The sequence below is a fragment of the Schistocerca serialis genome, chromosome 5 (genome assembly GCF_023864345.2).
Source record: "Schistocerca serialis cubense isolate TAMUIC-IGC-003099 chromosome 5, iqSchSeri2.2, whole genome shotgun sequence".
Classification (NCBI taxonomy): Eukaryota; Metazoa; Arthropoda; class Insecta; order Orthoptera; family Acrididae; genus Schistocerca; species Schistocerca serialis.
Genome location: NC_064642.1, coordinates 481419141 through 481437952, shown reverse-complemented (window position 1 = coordinate 481437952; position 18812 = coordinate 481419141). Strand labels below are relative to the sequence as shown.

The 18812-nt window shown below is 42.4% G+C and overlaps 1 protein-coding gene across 1 annotated transcript in view; it reads right to left on the bottom strand.

Annotated features, from left to right (window-relative positions):
• The window catches only part of LOC126481113 (glutamyl-tRNA(Gln) amidotransferase subunit A, mitochondrial), a 154408-nt gene that overhangs the window by 115288 nt on the left and 20308 nt on the right, over positions 1-18812 (bottom strand). Inside the window, exon 4 of the mRNA XM_050104646.1 lies at positions 6205-6468. Within this exon, the coding sequence (XP_049960603.1) occupies positions 6205-6468 (264 nt within the window). The remainder of the gene's footprint in view (positions 1-6204; positions 6469-18812) is intronic.

Sequence of the window (18812 nt, the reverse complement as noted above, 5' to 3'; positions counted from 1 at the left end):
AACTATCAGTTTAATAAGTCACAGCTGCAAAATACTAACACTAATTCTTTACAGACGAATGGAAAAACTGGTAGAAGCCGACCTCGAGGAAGATCAGTTTGGATTCCGTAGAAATGTTGGAACACGTGAGGCAATACTGACGCTATGACTTATCTTAGAAAATAGATTAAGGAAAGGCAAACCTACGTTTCTAGCATTTGTAGACTTAGAGAAAGCTTTTGACAATGTTGACTGGAATACTCTCTTTCAAATTCTGAAGGTGGCAGGGGTAAAATACAGGGCGCGAAAGGCTATTTACAATTTGTACAAAAACCAGATGGCACTTATAAGAGTCGAGGAGCATGAAAGGGAGGCAGTGGTTGGGAAGGGAGTGAGACAGGGTTGTAGCCTCTCCCCGATGTTATTCAATCATATATTGAGCAAGCAGTAAAGGAAACAAAAGACAAATTCGGAGTAGGTATTAAAATCCATGGAGAAGAAATAAAAACTTTGAGGTTCGCCAATGACATTGTAATTCTGCCAGAGACAGCAAAGGACTTGGAAGAGCAGTTGAACGGAATGGACAGTGTCTTGAAAGGAGGATATAAGATGAACATCAAAAAAAGCTAAACGAGGATAATGGAATGTAGTCAAATTAAATCGGGTGATGCTGCGGGAATTAGATTAGGAAATGAGATGTTTAGAGTAGTAAATGAGTTTTGCTATTTGTGGAGCAAAATAACTGATGATGGTCGAAGTAGAGAGGATATAAAATGTAGACTGGCAATGTCAAGGAAAGAGTTTCTGAAGAAGAGAAATTTGTTAACATCGAGTATACATTTAAGTTGTAGGAAATCATTTCTGAAAGTATTTGTATGGAGTGTAGCCATGTATTGGAGTGAAATGTGTACGATAAATAGTTTATACAAGAAGACAGTAGAAGCATCTGAAATGTGGTGCAACAGAAGAATGCTGAAGGTTAGAGGGGTAGATCACATAACTAATGAGGAGGTATTGAACAGAATTGGAGAGAAGAGAAACTTGTGGCACAACTTGACTAGAAGAAGGAATCGCTTGGTAGGGCATGTTCTGAGGCACCAAGGGATCACCAATTTAGTATTGGATGGCAGCGTGGAGAGTAAAAATCATAGAGGGAGACCAAGAGATGAATACACTAAACAGATTCAGAAGGATGTAGGTTCCAGTAGGTACTGGGAGATGAAGCAGCTTGCACAGAATAGAGTAGCATGGAGGGCTGCATCAAACCAGTCTCTGGACTGAAGACCACAACAACAACAGATAAAGGTCCAATTTTTTGTCCCAAGACAGCCAGTCCATGCCCAATTTTCAGACGATCAACCCGTCCTGGTTAGGTCAACATCAATGCATCAACTTAACTGTGAAATAAGTGTAATACGTACTGGCCATGTGTTAAAACAATGACACTGTGTGTTCAATATGTACCCTATTATTCTGCGACAGCTGTGAACTGTGTGTTTAGGGTTTTACTGCTCATAGATATTCAACAATAAACTATTGTAGCAGTATGCTGATGTTTTCCTGCAACCTATTAATGAGGCTTATCAAAATTTGCCAATAGTGAACTGGCCATATTAACAGTGTATATTGGGGGGTTGTGAACAGTGAAAGTAAAGAACAGTGAAAGTAAAGAACTTTGAAACGCAACTGTATATCAAGCCACTGTCAGTTTCCATGACCAAAGCTGCTACTTCTTAATGAAATACTTCTCAAATGGTCTCACAATGGCTGAGTGCACCTCACGCACCAACAGCACTCTGAAGACCTGGATGATCACCCATCCAAGTGTTAGCAATGCCTGACAGCACTTATTTTCAGTGAACTGATGGGAACTGGTGTTAGTTACCGCAATGGCAAGGCCATTGGCACACAGAAGCCGAATCGCCCAAGTGGAATAGTAGTGGCTTTTAGCAAAATAGCACACAAAAACATCAAGAATTTTGCTAGCTTTCAGATGGAACCGCCTGCAAAGCTGTAGAGTACACATGCACAGACATAAATACACACTTGTAAATTATAGAGGTGAGTGGGGATTCGAGTTGGGGGAGTTTTGTGTGTACTTCATAGTGCTGCAAAAGCATTTATCTGAAAGTAAGCAAAGCTCTCAGTCTTACTTATGTGCCTTTCAACAACCCAGCATCTCTACTTATCGATGTGTTAATAGTTTTACTCTTTAAATTAGCTACATTCCACCAAAGCTTTCCATTACTTGTGTTGGCAGATACTATAATTAGCAGGTTGTCTGCTAGGCAAAGCAGTCTCTAGTGTTTATTATACTGTGACGCTGGTTCCAGTAATGGCTCTACACTAACATCTCAGAACTGGAGCACAGAGCTCTGCGGCCAGCCTTTGGTGATGTTTCTAACAATTTTCTTTCCGGGACATTCTAATTGCACCTGGTTGTCTGTGCACCAATTTCATAGGTTGTTATAGACATATGTGGAACAGTTATCTGTTTCATTGTTTCCAACAGGGCGCGCTACCACAAATTAGCAAATGCTCCAGATATATCAATCATTATGCCTATAACGAACTTCTTGTCTGAAGTGTTTACAATATTCATTGTGTAGTTTACCACATCCTCAGTGAATTTCCCTTTCCTCAAACAGTACTGCACAGGGCTTGTACTTATTACTTGTTGTGGTCCTATTCTTTGGCTAGAGCATTTACCTAACAAATCTGCCCGTAAGATTTCAGTTATCTTGAGTCTTTGTCTTCCCCTTTTTTAGCGTAATGATCTTTATAATTTTCCAGATTCTGGGCACCTGTCCCAGCAAGACAATCATTTAATAACACTATTATATGTGGCACAATTTGGCCTAATAGCTGATGCAGCTGCTTCTGCAATAATTTTATCAGGGCCTGGTGCCTTCTTCTTCTTTATCTTCACTATTGTAACAATAGTGAAGTTAAAGAAGAAGAAAAGATACTACCAGAGATCCTCCTGTGTAAATGGAATCAATACTATTACTCACAAGCTGCTGTAATAATTCAGAGCAAAGATGCTGATGGTGCTCTGTGTCTTCCATTGTAGTACCATCAGGAAACAGAGTTCTGAGCAGGTACTGTACTGATGTCTCCCAGTCTGTTGTCATCGTGCCAACGGATTGTCTCAGAGTTTGTAATACAGTGGGTGATCGAACCTTGTTTGTTGCAAGTTTTAATAAAAACTCCTAACATTTGTTATCATTTGGTCCTTTATGTATGCCTTCCATTTTTCAACTCTTGTTTGTTGTAATAGTTCTTTATGTTGTTGTTTGACTGTTCAATAGGAACTCAGTCTTCTCTGTCATTACGTTTCTCCTAAGGATCTCTGGTAGTATCTTTTCAGCTGCTTTGTTCTGCATCTTAAAGACTGTAGGATGGGACTCCATGGAATTTAAAACCCTTTCGACTTCCTAACAAATGTTGGGATTACCTTCTCTTGTGCTGTCTGCAATGTTTCCACCAATTCATCGGCTTTAGTGACAACATCAAATCTGCTTCAACGCAGTAGTTGTGCGTTGAATCCTGTCTTTAAAAGTTCCCAATTTGCTTTGCGTCGATCGTATAGTCAATCAAGGGGATGGTAGTGTCTAAATCATTATATGTGCCCTTAATTTTGAAATAAGCAGGTTGAGAGGCCTATTCATGATATGAAGGCTAAGTTCTTGTACATCATCCTGAAGGCAGAGTCCTCTCATTAGTTACCCTGCTAAGCTACAATGTTCATTTTGCATTTGCATCAATTACGAAAATGTATGTGGTGTCAAACCAGTATTGCTGCTGTTTTTAACTTTTCTATGTGTTGGTGTATCTCCTGACTGTATTGATTGGTTATGTAATATTTTTCTTAGGCAGTCATTATTTGTATTTTAACTGACATTTACATTACTGCACAACTGTCATCTGCATGCTAATGGTTGTCTAACATGCTTAAAACAAGCACTTTTTTTACAAGTAACTGCTGTAGTTTCAGCCAAATGGGCAACCAGATCTTCTTGGAGCAAGTGTCAGCTTCTTGTACACTAAATTCTTTATCTCCACACTCACAAAAGGAAATCCATAGATCAGCGACAGTTCTGAAACACTTACACATAGCAGTATTCATATATTTTCCCTCTCATCCCAGTGTCTGAGTGGCCAGTCTTTCACTTCTAATGTTCCCCAACCAATTCCTCTTTTACACCATAAGAAGAAGGAACTAATACTTCTGACAGCTAGGTCAATTTCTTGCCCTTTTACAGGTGTCTATCATCAGTACAAAGAATTTCACTTTCTGAGAATGTTAGTAGATTAACACTGGTCATAATTTGTTATTAATATACTTCACAGAAGTTGCCAGCAGCGGTTGCTTCTACTTGTTAATATATTAAGTTGGTTCGTTCCATACCCCTAAAGGTTCTCCATCACTGCATTTGCTCAACATAGTGTACAAATGACTGAACAGCAGGTTGACTCTGTGACTGACAATGTCTTTGAATAGTGTGTGAAGGATTCTGGGAAGAGTATTCCTCATTTCACACACACTAAGGCACTGAGCGTATTACATTGACAAAGGGAGTGCTACTTCTGGGCTGGTCAGGTTAGCGATGAGTGGAGATAGGATGCAAGATATCTGTCTCCGTAGTTTTGAGTTGCATAGCTTTCAGAAAGAGCTTTAGTGTACCAGGAGCAAAGGGATGGGGACTGGGGGGGGGGGGGGGGGGGGCTGGGGGCTGGGGGCAGGAGGAGGGTGAAGACAGTAAAAATAATGCATCAGAAATGGGAAGGACTTTTTGGCACAGAAAGTGGAATGGGTGGTTGCTGCTAAACAGGCTATATATGCAGTAATTAGGCTGACATGGACAGAGTGCAATATTTACAGGGGTACAAGAGTTCTTTTCATAGGTTATTAGTCTCTTCATTAGTCGCCGCAATGCAGTATTGATAAATTCATTTTGTCATTTTTCTCATTTAAGATTCAGTTCTATTATTATAGAATCCTTTTAAAGGAATAGTTACTTAACAGTGGGCCATCTGGCGGTCTAGCAATGAAGTGCTTGACTGAAAATCAACAGGTCATGGGATCGAATCCTGGTCAGACCTTGGATTTTTCAGCCTGCGTTTTAACCTATCTTCACCTCTCAATGATGTGAGGAGTGGCCAGAAATTACACATTAATATTTTTTACCTTTTCTGATCACAATTCAAAATTGTAGCACCAAAAAAACTGTTTGTGCATCTGAATGCATGTCATTAATATATGAAAATTTGAAATGTAAATAAATCATTTGAAGATTAAAGTTTATAATATTTGATGTAAAATATTTGAATTGTCTTTGGTGAACACATGTGCCTTGAGTAGGTTACAAGTCAGATCTGTCATTAGCCTAAGTTGGTTGTGACTGGAAAACAATTTACCATAAACGTTAAATAAATGTGATGTCTGATTATAAATAAAAAAATTTGAAATTATTCATTTATTTCTGGTAATACGGAACCAATTAACAGTACATTAAATTCCGAACTGAATCTAAAGACTATCTGAGCGGAAGCAGTCTGACAGTGGTTGCTAGAAGATTGTTCAGAGAAGTAAAAAATTTTACTAGTATTGTTTGTTCTCAATTTTATATGTACATGGAAAATATTCATTATTTTGGAATAGTGTGCATTCAACTGTTAATATTTTATATAATTAGGTGAGAATGAGTAGCTTAAAAGATCACCTGTGAAGCAGATGTGAAAACTGACCAAGGTTTATACGTTATGAATAGAAATCTATATCAGGGCCAGGATAAGAAACTGTAATTCCTGGTCTTCACAACCAATCATTATGCCCCTGGACTGCCTAATTCCTGTTACTAAATAATTACCTGTGATTCTTTAACTTTATGCACAAAGATTCTCCCATTGTGAGAATCACACTGTACAAAATAATTCTTCTCTCTTAGTTGGCTTGCTACAAATTCTATTTTGTGTACTTTCCAAGATGAAAAGTAATTTCATTTAATGTCTCCATAAGGCCTATTTTTTATTTTTTTTATTTATTTTATTTTATTTATTTATTTATTTTTTGTCCCAGCATGGGCCATTCAACTGAAGTCTAACATACTTCATACAACAGAAGTGACCAACTCCTAATATATATTCTCTCTCTCTCTCTCTCTCTCTCTCTGTTTCTTCTACAATTATAATGACTCAGTTAATAGCCTTCCAAATACTTACGCAAACACAGCTCCACTTGCTACAGCGACAGCGCTCCCTCCTGAGCTTCCACCTGCTATGTGCCAATCATCACCACCACCTGCAGCGTTCGTCAAGGTGCTCACTGTATGAAACTCACGAATCCTTTGTTTTTTGAAAGAGGCATGATCGCCACTGTCAAACTCTTCATGCTGCAAAGGATTGTCTTGAGTATTTTTTACACCTTGGAATCTTGAAAGCCAGATATTTTTAGTAGGACCATAGAGTGAATCTACAGTGCCACACCTGAAAGACAACTGAAATTATGTAAAAGTGTCTAGTAAAACAATCATATTTGATAATCAATAAATTAAGATGTTTTGGGACATTCTGAGCAAAATTACGTCTACTTTAAAAATTTATTGATGTAGGTCATTCAAACTTCACATGCCATTAAAATGCACAGGTGCCCTGTAAGCTTTATTTTCCTTGCAGGTGAATCATGGGCTCCAAATATTAAAATGTGTTGTCAATGATTGCTTGGCAAAGGAGGATGTACAAGTTGCATGAATAACACAGAATCTACGGATTGTGAACAGAGATGGAACCTCTGGCGACAGCAATGTGCATAGATGAATTGATACTTTTACAGAAGGGAAAACCAGCACTAAACAGTTCAGTGTGAAACTCTTAACTGCGGCCGCTGATAAGAGAAGTCACCAAATAGATGATTTAATTCGCATCGTAACTGTGTCATGATCCATGAACTTTTTGCACAACTGAAATGCGATTACAATGCGAAGCAGAATACAGTGAAGAGTTTGAAGTTCACTTCTGCATTTGACCCTCGATTTTAGCGAGTAACAATTTGAAGTCTGCTTTTACCTGTCTGTACTATATGAAGAAAATAATTACCTCTTTTCATCAAAGATGTTTCTTCATCTGCAAGAATGAAGAACTGGTAGGTCGAATGGTGTCCCACTTCTCTTTAAGAGACAGTGATCAGCACAAAGTCACATTACATCTTTGGAGATTAAGAGGGTATCCGTCATTCTACCCAATTTCCAAGAGCGCAGTCATACCATTGACAGTGTATTGAAATACACCACAACCTTAGATAAGATATTGGGAGGAAGAGTAATAGGATCTGAAAGTGACAAAGATGTCATGACAACTCACAGTCGCACACCTTTTTGGCAATAAACATGGTAACAGCCAAATGTTTTTTGGTTAGTATTGGGTTTGCCATTCACAATACAGCCTGCGTTTAATGTCTGGTCCAATTGCGCAGACTTTTTGAGGGTAACAATTTGATGATAGATGTAGCAAAAGTGGCTCTTAAGAAATGGATATGTCAGTGCACACCTGTTGTTGTTGTTGTGGTCTTCAGTCCAGAGACTGGTTTGATGCAGCTCTCCATGCTACTCCATCCTGTGCAAGCTTCTTCATCTCCCAGTACCTACTGCAACCTACATCCTTCTGAATCTGCTTAGTGTATTCATCTCTTGGTCTCCCCCTACGATTTTTACCCTCCACACTGCCCTCCAATACTAAATTGGTGATCCCTTGATGCCTCAGAACATGTCCTACCAACCGATCCCTTTTACTGGTCAAGTTGTGCCACAAGCTTCTCTTCTCCCCAATCCTATTCAATACTTCCTCATTAGTTATGTGATCTACCCATCTAATCTTCAGCTTTCTTCTGTAGCATCACATTTCAGATGCTTCTACTGTCTTCTTGTATAAACTATTTACCGTCCATGTTTCACTTCCATACATGGCTACACTCCATACAAATACTTTCAGAAATGACTTCCTGACACTTAAATCTATACTCGAAGTTAACAAATTTCTCTTCTTCAGAAATGCTTTCCTTACCATTGCCAGTCTACATTTTATATCCTCTCTACTTCGACCATCATCAGTTATTTTGCTCCCCAAATAGCAAAACTTCTTTACTACTTAAGTGTCTCATTTCCCAATCTTATTCCCTCAGCATCACCCGATTTAATTCAACTGCATTCCATTATCCTCGTTTTGCTTTTGTTGATGTTCATCTTAGATCCGCCTTTCAAGACACTGTCCATTTCGTTCAGCTGCTCTTCCAGGTCCTTTGCTGTCTCTGACAGAATTACAATGTCATCGGCGAACATCAAAGTTTTTATTTCTTCTCCATGGATTTTAATACCTATTCTGAATTTTTCTTTTGTTTCTTTTACTGCTCGCTCAATATATGATTGAATAACATTGGAGAGAGGCTACAACCCTGTCTCACTCCCTTCCCAACCACTGCTTCCCTTTCATGCCCCTCGACTCTTATAACTGCTATCTGGTTTCTGTACAAATTGTAAATAGCCTTTCGCTCCCTGTATTTTACCCATGCCACCTTTAGAATTTGAAAGAGAGCATTCCAGTCAACATTGCCAAAAGCTTTCTCTAAGTCTACAAATGCTAGAAACTTAGGTTTGCCTTTCCTTAATCTTTCTTCTAAGATAAGTCGTAGGGTCAGTATTGCCTCACGTGGTCCAATATTTCTACGGAATCCAAACTGATCTTCCCCGAGGTCGGCTTCTACCAGTTTTTCCATTTGTCTGTAAAGAATTCGTATTAGTATTTTGCAGCTGTGACTTATTAAACTGATAGTTCGGTAATTTTCACATCTGTCAACACTTGTCTTCTCTGGGATTGGAATTATATTCTTCTTGAAGTCTGAGGGTATTTCGCCTGTCTCACATGTCTTGCTCACCAGATGGTAGAGTTTTGTCAGGACTGGCTCTCCCAAGGCCGTCAGTAGTTCTAATGGACTGTTGTCTACTCCAGGGGACTTCTTTCGGGTCAGGTCTTTCAGTACTCTGTCAAACTCTTCACGCAGTATCGTATCTCCCATTTCATCTTCATCTACGAGGGTTATTCCAAAAGTAAGGTCCGATTCGCCGTAACTATTGAAATTTGGCGCCAATGACAAAACACGCATGCACTCCGACTCCCGGCAAGCCTTGCGCGTCAAACGCCGCCATTCGCTTTGTTACTGTTGCTGAGTGTAGTTCACAGTGTCACTTTACAATGTTTAAGACAATTGATCAGCCCGCCGATTGTGAAGTAAGGGGAGTGATACGGTTTTTGTCTGCAAGAAACAATTCAGCGGCGGAAATCCATCGGCAGATTACTGAAGTGTACGGTCCTAACATAATGAGCGACAGTAAAGTGCGCAAGTGGGTGCGAGCTTTTAATGAAGGACGGGATAATGTGCACGATGAACCACGGTGTGGCCGACCATCAGTGATTTCAGACGATTTGGTCAATGCGGTTGACAAAAAAATTCGTGAAGATCGCCGATTCACTATTACAGACGTAGACATGCATTTTCCGAATGCGAGTAGAACAACTTTGTACAGAATTGTGTCTGAACATTTGAAGTTTCACAAATTGTGTGCCTGTTGGGTTCCCAGGCTGCTTACTGAGCCCCAACGAATGAAAAGAATGGCTTTTGCTCTTGATTTTTTGGAGCGATATCATAAGGAAGGTGACAGTCTTTTAGACAATGTTGTCACAGGGGATGAGACATGGGTTTCTCACATCACTCCAGAGTCTAAACGTCAGTCAATGCAATGGCATCACACGTCATCGCCAGTCAAGGTCAAGGCAAAGCAGACAATCTCAACACGTAAGGTTATGGCGACTGTGTTCTGGGATAGACGTGGAGTATTGTTAGTCGACTTTATGGAGAGAGGAACAACGATTAATAAAGCCGCCTACTGCGCTACCCTGACTAAACTTCGACGTGCAATCCAGAATAAGCGATGTGGTCTTTTGTCGTCTGGAATCTTGTTGTTGCATGACAATGCCAGACCCCACACTGCAAATGAAACGCAAGCTCTGATCAAGAAATTTGGATGGGAACAGATGGACCATCCTCCTTACAGTCCGGACCTGGCGCCAAGTGATTTCCACCTGTTCCGTTACTTAAAGGAGTTTCTCGGCGGCAAGCGCTTCGACACAGATGATGAAGTGAAAGAAGCAGTTAAGGACTGGTTATCGTCACAGGCGGCCGATTTCTATAACATGGGTATTCAAAAGCTTGTTGAACGATGTGACAAATGTTTAAATAAGTATGGAAGTTATGTAGAAAAATAGATAAAGATGTAAGGAATGTAAATAAAACAATTGTTTTGAAAAAACATTTTAGTTTTGATTTTTTTTTTATAACCGGACCTTACTTTTGGAATAACCCTCGTATATTCTCTTCCACTTCCATAATATTGTCCTCAAGTACACTGCCCTTGTATAGACCCTCTATATACTCCTTCCACCTTTCTGCTTTCCATTCTTTGGTTAGAACTGGGTTTCCTTCATGAGAATAAAAAGGAGAAGCCAGCCACTCTGCAACACATTAAAACCTCCACCCTAAATACACTAGGGTAGAGGACACAGAGAGACAAAGGATATGCACTTAAACTTAGATCAAATGATAAAACCCACCCTCACAAATAAAATGTAAAACTTAAACAGCTGATGAGGTGCTGTAAGATAAAATTAGTGGCAACGAGTCCTGTAACCGAAGATTACATTGCAGGGCAGTCAAAGTGGGGCAGTGCACCAGAATATGGGCCACTGTCAACCGGGTGCCGCATCAACATTGAGGCAGGTATTCACAGTGCAGGAGGTAGCCATGGGTCGCCCAAGCATGGCCAATGATGAGCCAGCAGAAAACCACAGAGTCCCTGCGAGAGGCCTACATGGTTGACTGCCACACATTCGTAGTCTCCTTAATGGCACTCAGTTTGTTGTGCGTACTGAGACTATGCCATTCCATCTTCCAAAGCCGAAAAACCTGGCGGTGTAAAAATGAACACAGGTCAGTTTTTGGAATGCCAATCTCCATAAGCGGTTTCTGTGTATCCTGTTTGGCCAGCCTGTCAGTAAGTTCGTTGCCTGGGTTTCCGATGTGCCCTGGGGTCCAGACAAACACCACTGTATGACCAGACCATTCCAGGACATAGATGGGCTCCTAGATGGTCGCTACCAAAGGATGATGAGGGTAGCACTGGTCGATAGCTTGTAGGCTGCTCAAGGAGTCAGTACACAGAAGAAACGACTCGCCAGAGCATGAACGGATGTGCTCAAGAGTGCGAGATATAGCCACCAGCTCTGCAGTAAAAACACTGCAGTCATCAGTCAAGGAATGCTGTTCAATATGTCCTTCATGGAAACACGCGAAGCTGACGTAACCATCAGCCATCGAGCCATCAGTGTAAACTACTTCATGGCCTCATTACATGTCAAGAATCGAGAGGAAGTGACAGTGGAGAGCCGTGGGATGAACTGAGTCCTTTGGGCCATGTGAAAGGTCCAGGCGAAGCCACGGCCTAGGTGTACACCATGGAGGATTACACGAATGGACCTCGAGTATAGGTGGTAAAGGCAAGGACTCCAGTTCAGATAGAAGGGATCAGACGCGAACTGCAATTGTAAGCCCTGACCTGGACCACCAATGCGGGAGATGAACCACCGTGGGTGGGAAAAGGAGACGGTAATTCGGATGCGCATGAGAACTATGAACGTGTGCAACTTAACTGGCCAGCAGTTGTGCATGCCTGACCTGCAATGGAGGGACTCTAGCCTCTGCCAGGATGCTGGTCACAGGACTCATCCTAAAAGCTCCTGTCGCTAGTCTAATGCCACAGTGGTGCACTAGGTTGAGCGAATGCAATGCTGAGGGCACCGCCGAACCATAATCCAGATTCCCATAGTCAAGGCAGGATTGAACGAGGGCTCTGTAGAGCTGCAGCACTGTAGAGGGGTCTACACCCCAGTCGGTGTTGCTCAGGCTGCGGAGGGTATTGAAGTGCTGCCATCACTTCCGCTTAAGCTGACGAAGGTGTGGAAGCCAAGTCAATCAGACGTCGAAAACCGGTCCTAAAAACTGATATGTCTCCACTGCAGTGAGGGGATCATCAGTAAGGTAAAGTTCTGTTTTGGATGAACGGTATGACGGTGATGGAAGTGCATAACACACAACTTTGCAGCCGAAAACTGGAAGCTGTGGGCTAGAGTCCATGGCTGCACCTTGTGGATGGCTCCCCGTAGATGCCACTCAGCACTCAGCACTGCTGGAGCAGATACTAAAAGCAGAAGTCATCTGCATACAGAGAGGGTGAGACAGACAGCACTACAGCTGCTGCTAGACCATCAACGGCCACTAAAAATAGAGATACACTCAATACAGAGCCCTGCGAGACCCCATTCGACTGGATATGGGGGGAACTATGGGAGGCACCAACTTGAACACGGACAGTATGAAGCGACAGGAAATTCTGGATAAAAATTGGGAGTGGGCCTCGGAGACCCCACTCGTATAATGTGGCAAGGATATGATGTCACCAGGTGGTGTCATACACTTTTCGTAAATCAAAAAGGACGGCAACAAGGTCATGGTGTCTGGAAAAGGCTGTTCAGATGACACTTGAAGGACACAAGATTATCAGTGGTAGAGTGACCCAGACAGAAACTGCCCTTGCAGTGAGCCAGTAGGCCACGTGACTCTGGGACCCAACCCAATTGTCGACACACCATATGTTCCAGCAGCTTACAAAAAATGTTGGTGAGGCTGATGAGCCGATAGCTATCCACATCAAGCGGGTTTTTGCCAGGTCTGAGAACTGGTATGATGGTGTTCTCCCCCCAGTGTGATGGAAAGACACCATTACACCAGCTCCGGTTGAAGATAACGAGGAGATGTCGCTTCTAGTCAGATGAGAGATGTTTAATCATCTGACTGTGTATCCGATCTGGCCCAGGAGCTGTGTCAGGGCAATGTGCAAGGGCACTGAGGAGCTCCCACTCTGTAAATGGGGCGTTATAGGGTTCACTGTCGAGTGTACTGAACGAGAGGACTTTCTCTTCCATCCACCGTTTGAAAGTGTTAAAGGCTGGGGGTAATTCTCCAATGCAGTGGCGTGAGCATAGTGCTCAGCAAAGTGCTTGGCAATCGCATTTGCGTCGGTAGATAACACGCCATTTATGTCAACACTGGTAACACCTGTTGGGGTCTGATACCCAAGAACTCGTTTGATATTTGACTAGACTTGAGAAGGTGACGTATGGCACCCAATGGTCGAGACGTATCTCTCCAAACACTTCTGTTTCCGTCGTTTGATAATCTGTCGAACACGGGCACGCAGCTGTTTAAAGGCTATGAGATGCTCCATGCAAGGGTGCCGATTATGCCGCTGTAGAGTTCACCGACGCTCCTTAATTGCCTCAGTGACTTCTGGAGACCACCAAAGGATTGTCTTTCACGGGGGGGCTCCCTAAAGAACAAGGGATCGCATTTTCTGCCGCAGAAACGATCGTTGTAGTTACCTGCTCAACCACCACATCAATGTTACCATGTGGGGGAGATTCAACGGTGACAGCAGAGGTGAAGGCTTCCTAGTCCGCCTTGTTTAAAGCCCATCTGGGAAGGTGTTCATGGGTCTGACACTGGGGCAGTGACAGGAAGATGGGGAAGTGGTCACTACCACACAGGTCATCATGTGCTCTCCAGTGGATAGATGGGAGAAGGCCAGGACTGCGAACCAAGAGATCAATGGCTGAATATGTGCCATGTGCCACACTGAAATGTGTGGGGGCACCTTTATTTAAGAGGCAAAGGTCGAGTTGTGACAGTAAATTTTCGACATCTCTGCCTCAGCCAGTAAGCATGGTGCCATCCCAAAAGGGGTTAGGAATGTTAAAATCTCCCAAAAGTACGAAAGGTTTAGGGAGTTGATCAATCAGTGCAGCCAATGCATTCAGGGGTACTGCACCATCTGGAAGAAGATATACGTTGCAGACAGTTATTCCCTGCATCAACCTTATCCTGAGAGCCACAGCTTCAAAAGGGGTTTGAAGGGGCACAGGTTCACTGCATACTGAGTTCAGGACGTAGACACAAACTCCATCTGACACACTACAGTTCTAGTAGTATCCCCTATAGCCATGGAGGGCAGGGGTCCGCATTTCCGGGAACCAGGTTTCCTGAAGGGAAATGCAGAAAGCGTAACTGCATAGTTCTGACACACGTCATGTGCACCGCCAGCTGAATTTGACAGATCTTCTGCATAAATATGAATTTTGGTGTACTTGTTTTCTATTCCTAGATACACTCCCTCCCAAACTATGCATTTCGATATAAACAACACATACAGTTTCACTATTACACAAACATTTTCCTTATACTCAAGACCTGACAGACAACAATATTGTTTATATTAGAAATCTGACATGTAACAGCCCAAGACCACTATCAAATTTTTTAATGTGTTGCTAATAATCATGACATCTGCCTCATACATGCATCACACTACTCTGACTGGTCTTTCAAACTACAGTATCCACTACCTGATCTGCTAGGTTGCCCACAGTTACGCAAGACCCAAAGAATTAGTCAGAAAAGTGACTTTAAAATCAAGTATAATGAATGTTTTCATAAAAATGACATGACCGCACCATTTCATTACCTGTGACATTTTACCTGTTGTAATGCTGGGATCATAATTTGAAACGCTTGTTAAGTTGGCTCCAAAGTAATTCAAAATGGCACACAGATTTCTTTAATTTTAAAAACTCAAATATAATTTGTGGTGTCAAACCACTTGGGAAAAAGTACAACACATTCTGTGCCCTTTACATATCAGTACAGCCAAAACACAATCATAGTAAAGGACAACTCGCTGATTTAAAAGCACATTACTATGAAATAAATCATAAGTGTAATTCGAATAGGTGGGACTTTGCATTTGACTGTATTTGCAATAGTCCATAGTTGTCTGTTAAAATATAGTAACAAATGAGATGGTCAACCCAATGTAACTGAGATGAACGTATGGGATGTGTATGTACTGACTAATGTAAGCTGTCCCCATTGAGGCCTATTTTCTCAGAAGGTTTGTACTGATGCAACACACCACAGAATATCAGTGAGCTGGGGTATCTGCCTAAAACACAGATCATCATACTAAACAAATCATCATATTTATAATCTCACCGGCAAGAATCCATTATTGACAATAGAAAAAACAACAGTTGCTTCTGTTGCCAAGCTTGTGTATACAGATGTTCCTCTAATGACCACAACCGGTCACTAAAACCTGCACCATTCCACAGCTGTGACTGAAATAAACAGTTGTAATGATTTCCATTTTCCATTAAATTGTTCTGTAAAAATTTAGTATTTTTTTTGAGTAATTAAAGATAAGTTTGTGGAATAAATATGCTGCGGTCCTGTCAAACTATATTGTTCTAACCCAAGAACACTGTAATTTATTCCTCTAACAGTACACACACACACACACACACACACACACACACACACACACACACACACACACACACAGAAGGTACATTAAAATGAGCAACACACAAGTGACTTGTGGAGCTTTGCATTCTGGCCTATATAGCATCTAGTTCCAACAGGGGGTGCAGCCAGCAGGCTGTGTGCACAACTACTGTCGTATTAGCAAGCCAGGTGGCCTATAGTGGCTGAATCAAGGGCAAACTTCATGATCAAACCATGAAGCGGTGCACACACAGAATTGATATGGTAGTTATAGCATTTCTTTTTTCTCGAAATTACTAGTAGTATCACGCCTAAAATAAAAAACTGTGTTGAAGAATAGCTACAAAGAGTCAGAAGGGTAATTATGATTATGGAAGGTCAGTAGCTCAGCACAAGTCATGTTAGAGTGTCACCACTTGAGGGAGTGTGACAGGAGTGTAAAGAGAGCACTGGAAAGAAAGGTCATTACCAGCAAAACCACTGCATGAACAAAAGAGCCCAGCTGATTCCCTCGCAACTGATTATTATTATTAATATTATTATTATTATTATTATTATTTTGGATGTGAAGTGCTCAACAGCACAGTCATCAGCAACCTTACAAAGAGTCAGCATGTCATTCTCATGGAGGGACAAAGGCTGTCCCCAATTGGGAAGTTGTTTACAATGCACCGAAGTTCATCGCCCCTGCCCAGCACTTTAAGGATGAAGCCCGACAGTTCACAAACATTTAAAACACATGGTGGGCAGAGCTCCAGTCAAACCAAGAGTTGCCTCGATGTCAGTATGTAAGGAGCGGTCAAATGGAAACAAGACAGACTAAAGCATGTGTGCTGCAGACGTCAGTAATGCCAATAGGTGGATGTATAGAAGTGCCCTGTTTTGAGGAATCTGGAAGGACTAGTGCAACTGTACCACCCCACGAACGATTAAGGGCGTTGAAGCCACCCAAGACTAGGAAAGGTGGGAGAAACAGAGAGAGTAATGCTGACAGTACATCCTCGGATGTGACACCATCAACAGGGAGATAAAAACTGCAGATCATAAAATCTTGATGTGCCCTTACCTGAACAGCCACAGCCTCCAACAGTGTATCAAGAGGCACAAGGTCACATTATGCAGAATCCAGCACATATGTACAAAGTCCACCCAATACTCTCTCATAGTCGGTACAAAGCTTAAAAAAACTTTAGTAGCCATGAAGGGCAGGGGCCTGAGTTGCTGGAAGCTACATTTCCTGGATGGCAATACAGAATGCAGGGTAAGTGCTTAGAAGCTGCCATAGCTCAGCCAGGTGGTGGAAAATTCCGTTACAATTCCAGTGGAGGATCAGACTGTGTGACTTCTGTGGGGGAAGGAAGTGACGGGAGGGAGGGGGGGGGCAGTTCATGATCCAATGATCCAGGGTCATGTGCTGTCACCAGTTTGAGATGTCAGGGGATCAACTGACATTAGTTCTGCAGCACACTGTCTGGGGAGATCTGGTGCTTCAGGGGCCACCGAGATCTCCACCTTGGGCACAGAAGGAGTACATCCAGAGTACAGTGGGGCATGGGGGCCACTGAGTTACCTTCATCTTGGAGAACATATTTTTATCCTTCTTGTCCTGCTCCTCCTTAGAAGACGAGGACTGAGAAGGTTTCTCTGAACTGGTTTCAGCGGCAGAGGAGGAGCGAGAAGTCCGATGGCCAGGAGCCTGTGGTTTCTTCAGCCACCGGCTGGTGTCTGGCTTTTGACCAGCAGCAACCGTGAAAGGAAGAGTCCTGAGGGACCTCCTCTTAGCTAGAGAAGACAGAGGAGGATGAGGTACCTCCAGTGGGGGGATGGGAACCGGTGTCCCTGGCAGGTAGGGAGCATATGCCCTTGAAGTGGTTGCAGTCGAGGCAACAGAAGGACTCCCAACTGCCTGTAAGACAGTCATTAGCAGGTGGCCCCGAGGGCTCACTGTAAGAGGCGCAACAGAGGAAAGCACTGTCAACTAAGAAGGCAATGATATTGTGGCTGTAGATTAACACAGTGTCATTTATATGTGATTAAGAGGATCACACTTTTTTCTCGCCTATTGATAAGCGAGTGTTTGTCCAGGTTCTTATACTTCTCTATTTTCTTCTCACAGTTAAAACTCAAGCACTCTGGTGAGCAGCAAGAGTGGAGCTTGCCGCAGTTTACACAGATGGGGGGAGGGGCACAATGAACGTTTGCGTGCAGAGGACGTCCACAATCCCTGCAGACAGAGGTAGCAGTGTGACAAGAAGACATATGTCCAAACTTCATACATCTGAAACATCTCATAAGAGGAAGAACACAGAATCTCACATCACACCTGTATACTATCACCTTGACCTTCTCAGGCAACGTATCGCCCTCGAAAGCCAACTGAAGGCCCCAGTAGCAATTGTTTTCCTTTGGTCTCCTATAGATATGACAGATGAAGTGTACACCCTGTCGCTCTACATTTGCCTGTAGCTCACTGTCAGATATCTAGACCACATTGAGAATCTTGTGTGGTATGACAGTCACAGGAATGTCACCCAGCTTTTCACAAGAAAGCACATCTACATAGATACTAAGCAAGCCACCACAGTGTGTGGTGGATAGTACCCTGTACCACTACTTGTCATTTCCTTTCCTGTTCTGCTCGCAAATAGAGCAAGGGGAAAACAACTGCCTATATGCCTCCATATGAGCCACAATTTCTTGAGTCTTATATTTGTGGTCCTTATGCGCAATGTATTTTGGTGGCAGTAGAATCGTTCGGCAGTCAGCTTCAAATGCCTATTCTGTAAATTTTCTCAGAAAGAACGTCATCTTCCCTCCAGGGATTCTAATTTGAGATCCCGAAGCATCTCCGTAAAACTTACATGTTGTTCGAACCTACTGGTAACAAATCTAGCAGCCTGCCTCTGAACTGCTTTGATGTCTTCCTTCAATCCGACCTGGCACAGGTCCCGGACACTCAAGCAGTACTTGAGAATAGGCCACACCAGCATCCTATAAGTATTTTCCTTTGCAGGTGAACAATTTCCTAAAATTCTCCCAATAAACTTAAGTCTGCTATTTGCCTTCCCTACCACAGTTCTCATGTGCTCGTTCCACCTCAAATCGCTTTGCAACGTCACGCCTAGATATTTAAATGACTTGACCGAGTCAAGCAGGGCACTAGTAATACTGTATCCGAACAGGCAGTGCCTGTGATTGAGCAGGAGACAATGTAACCACAAGGGACCTGATCATCTTAGAGATGGCTGCAACTTCCCCATATTTATTCTCAATGTGTTCAACAAAAAATAAAGGCTCCGTGGCAGAAAAGGTTTTCTCATTGGTCCTGGTA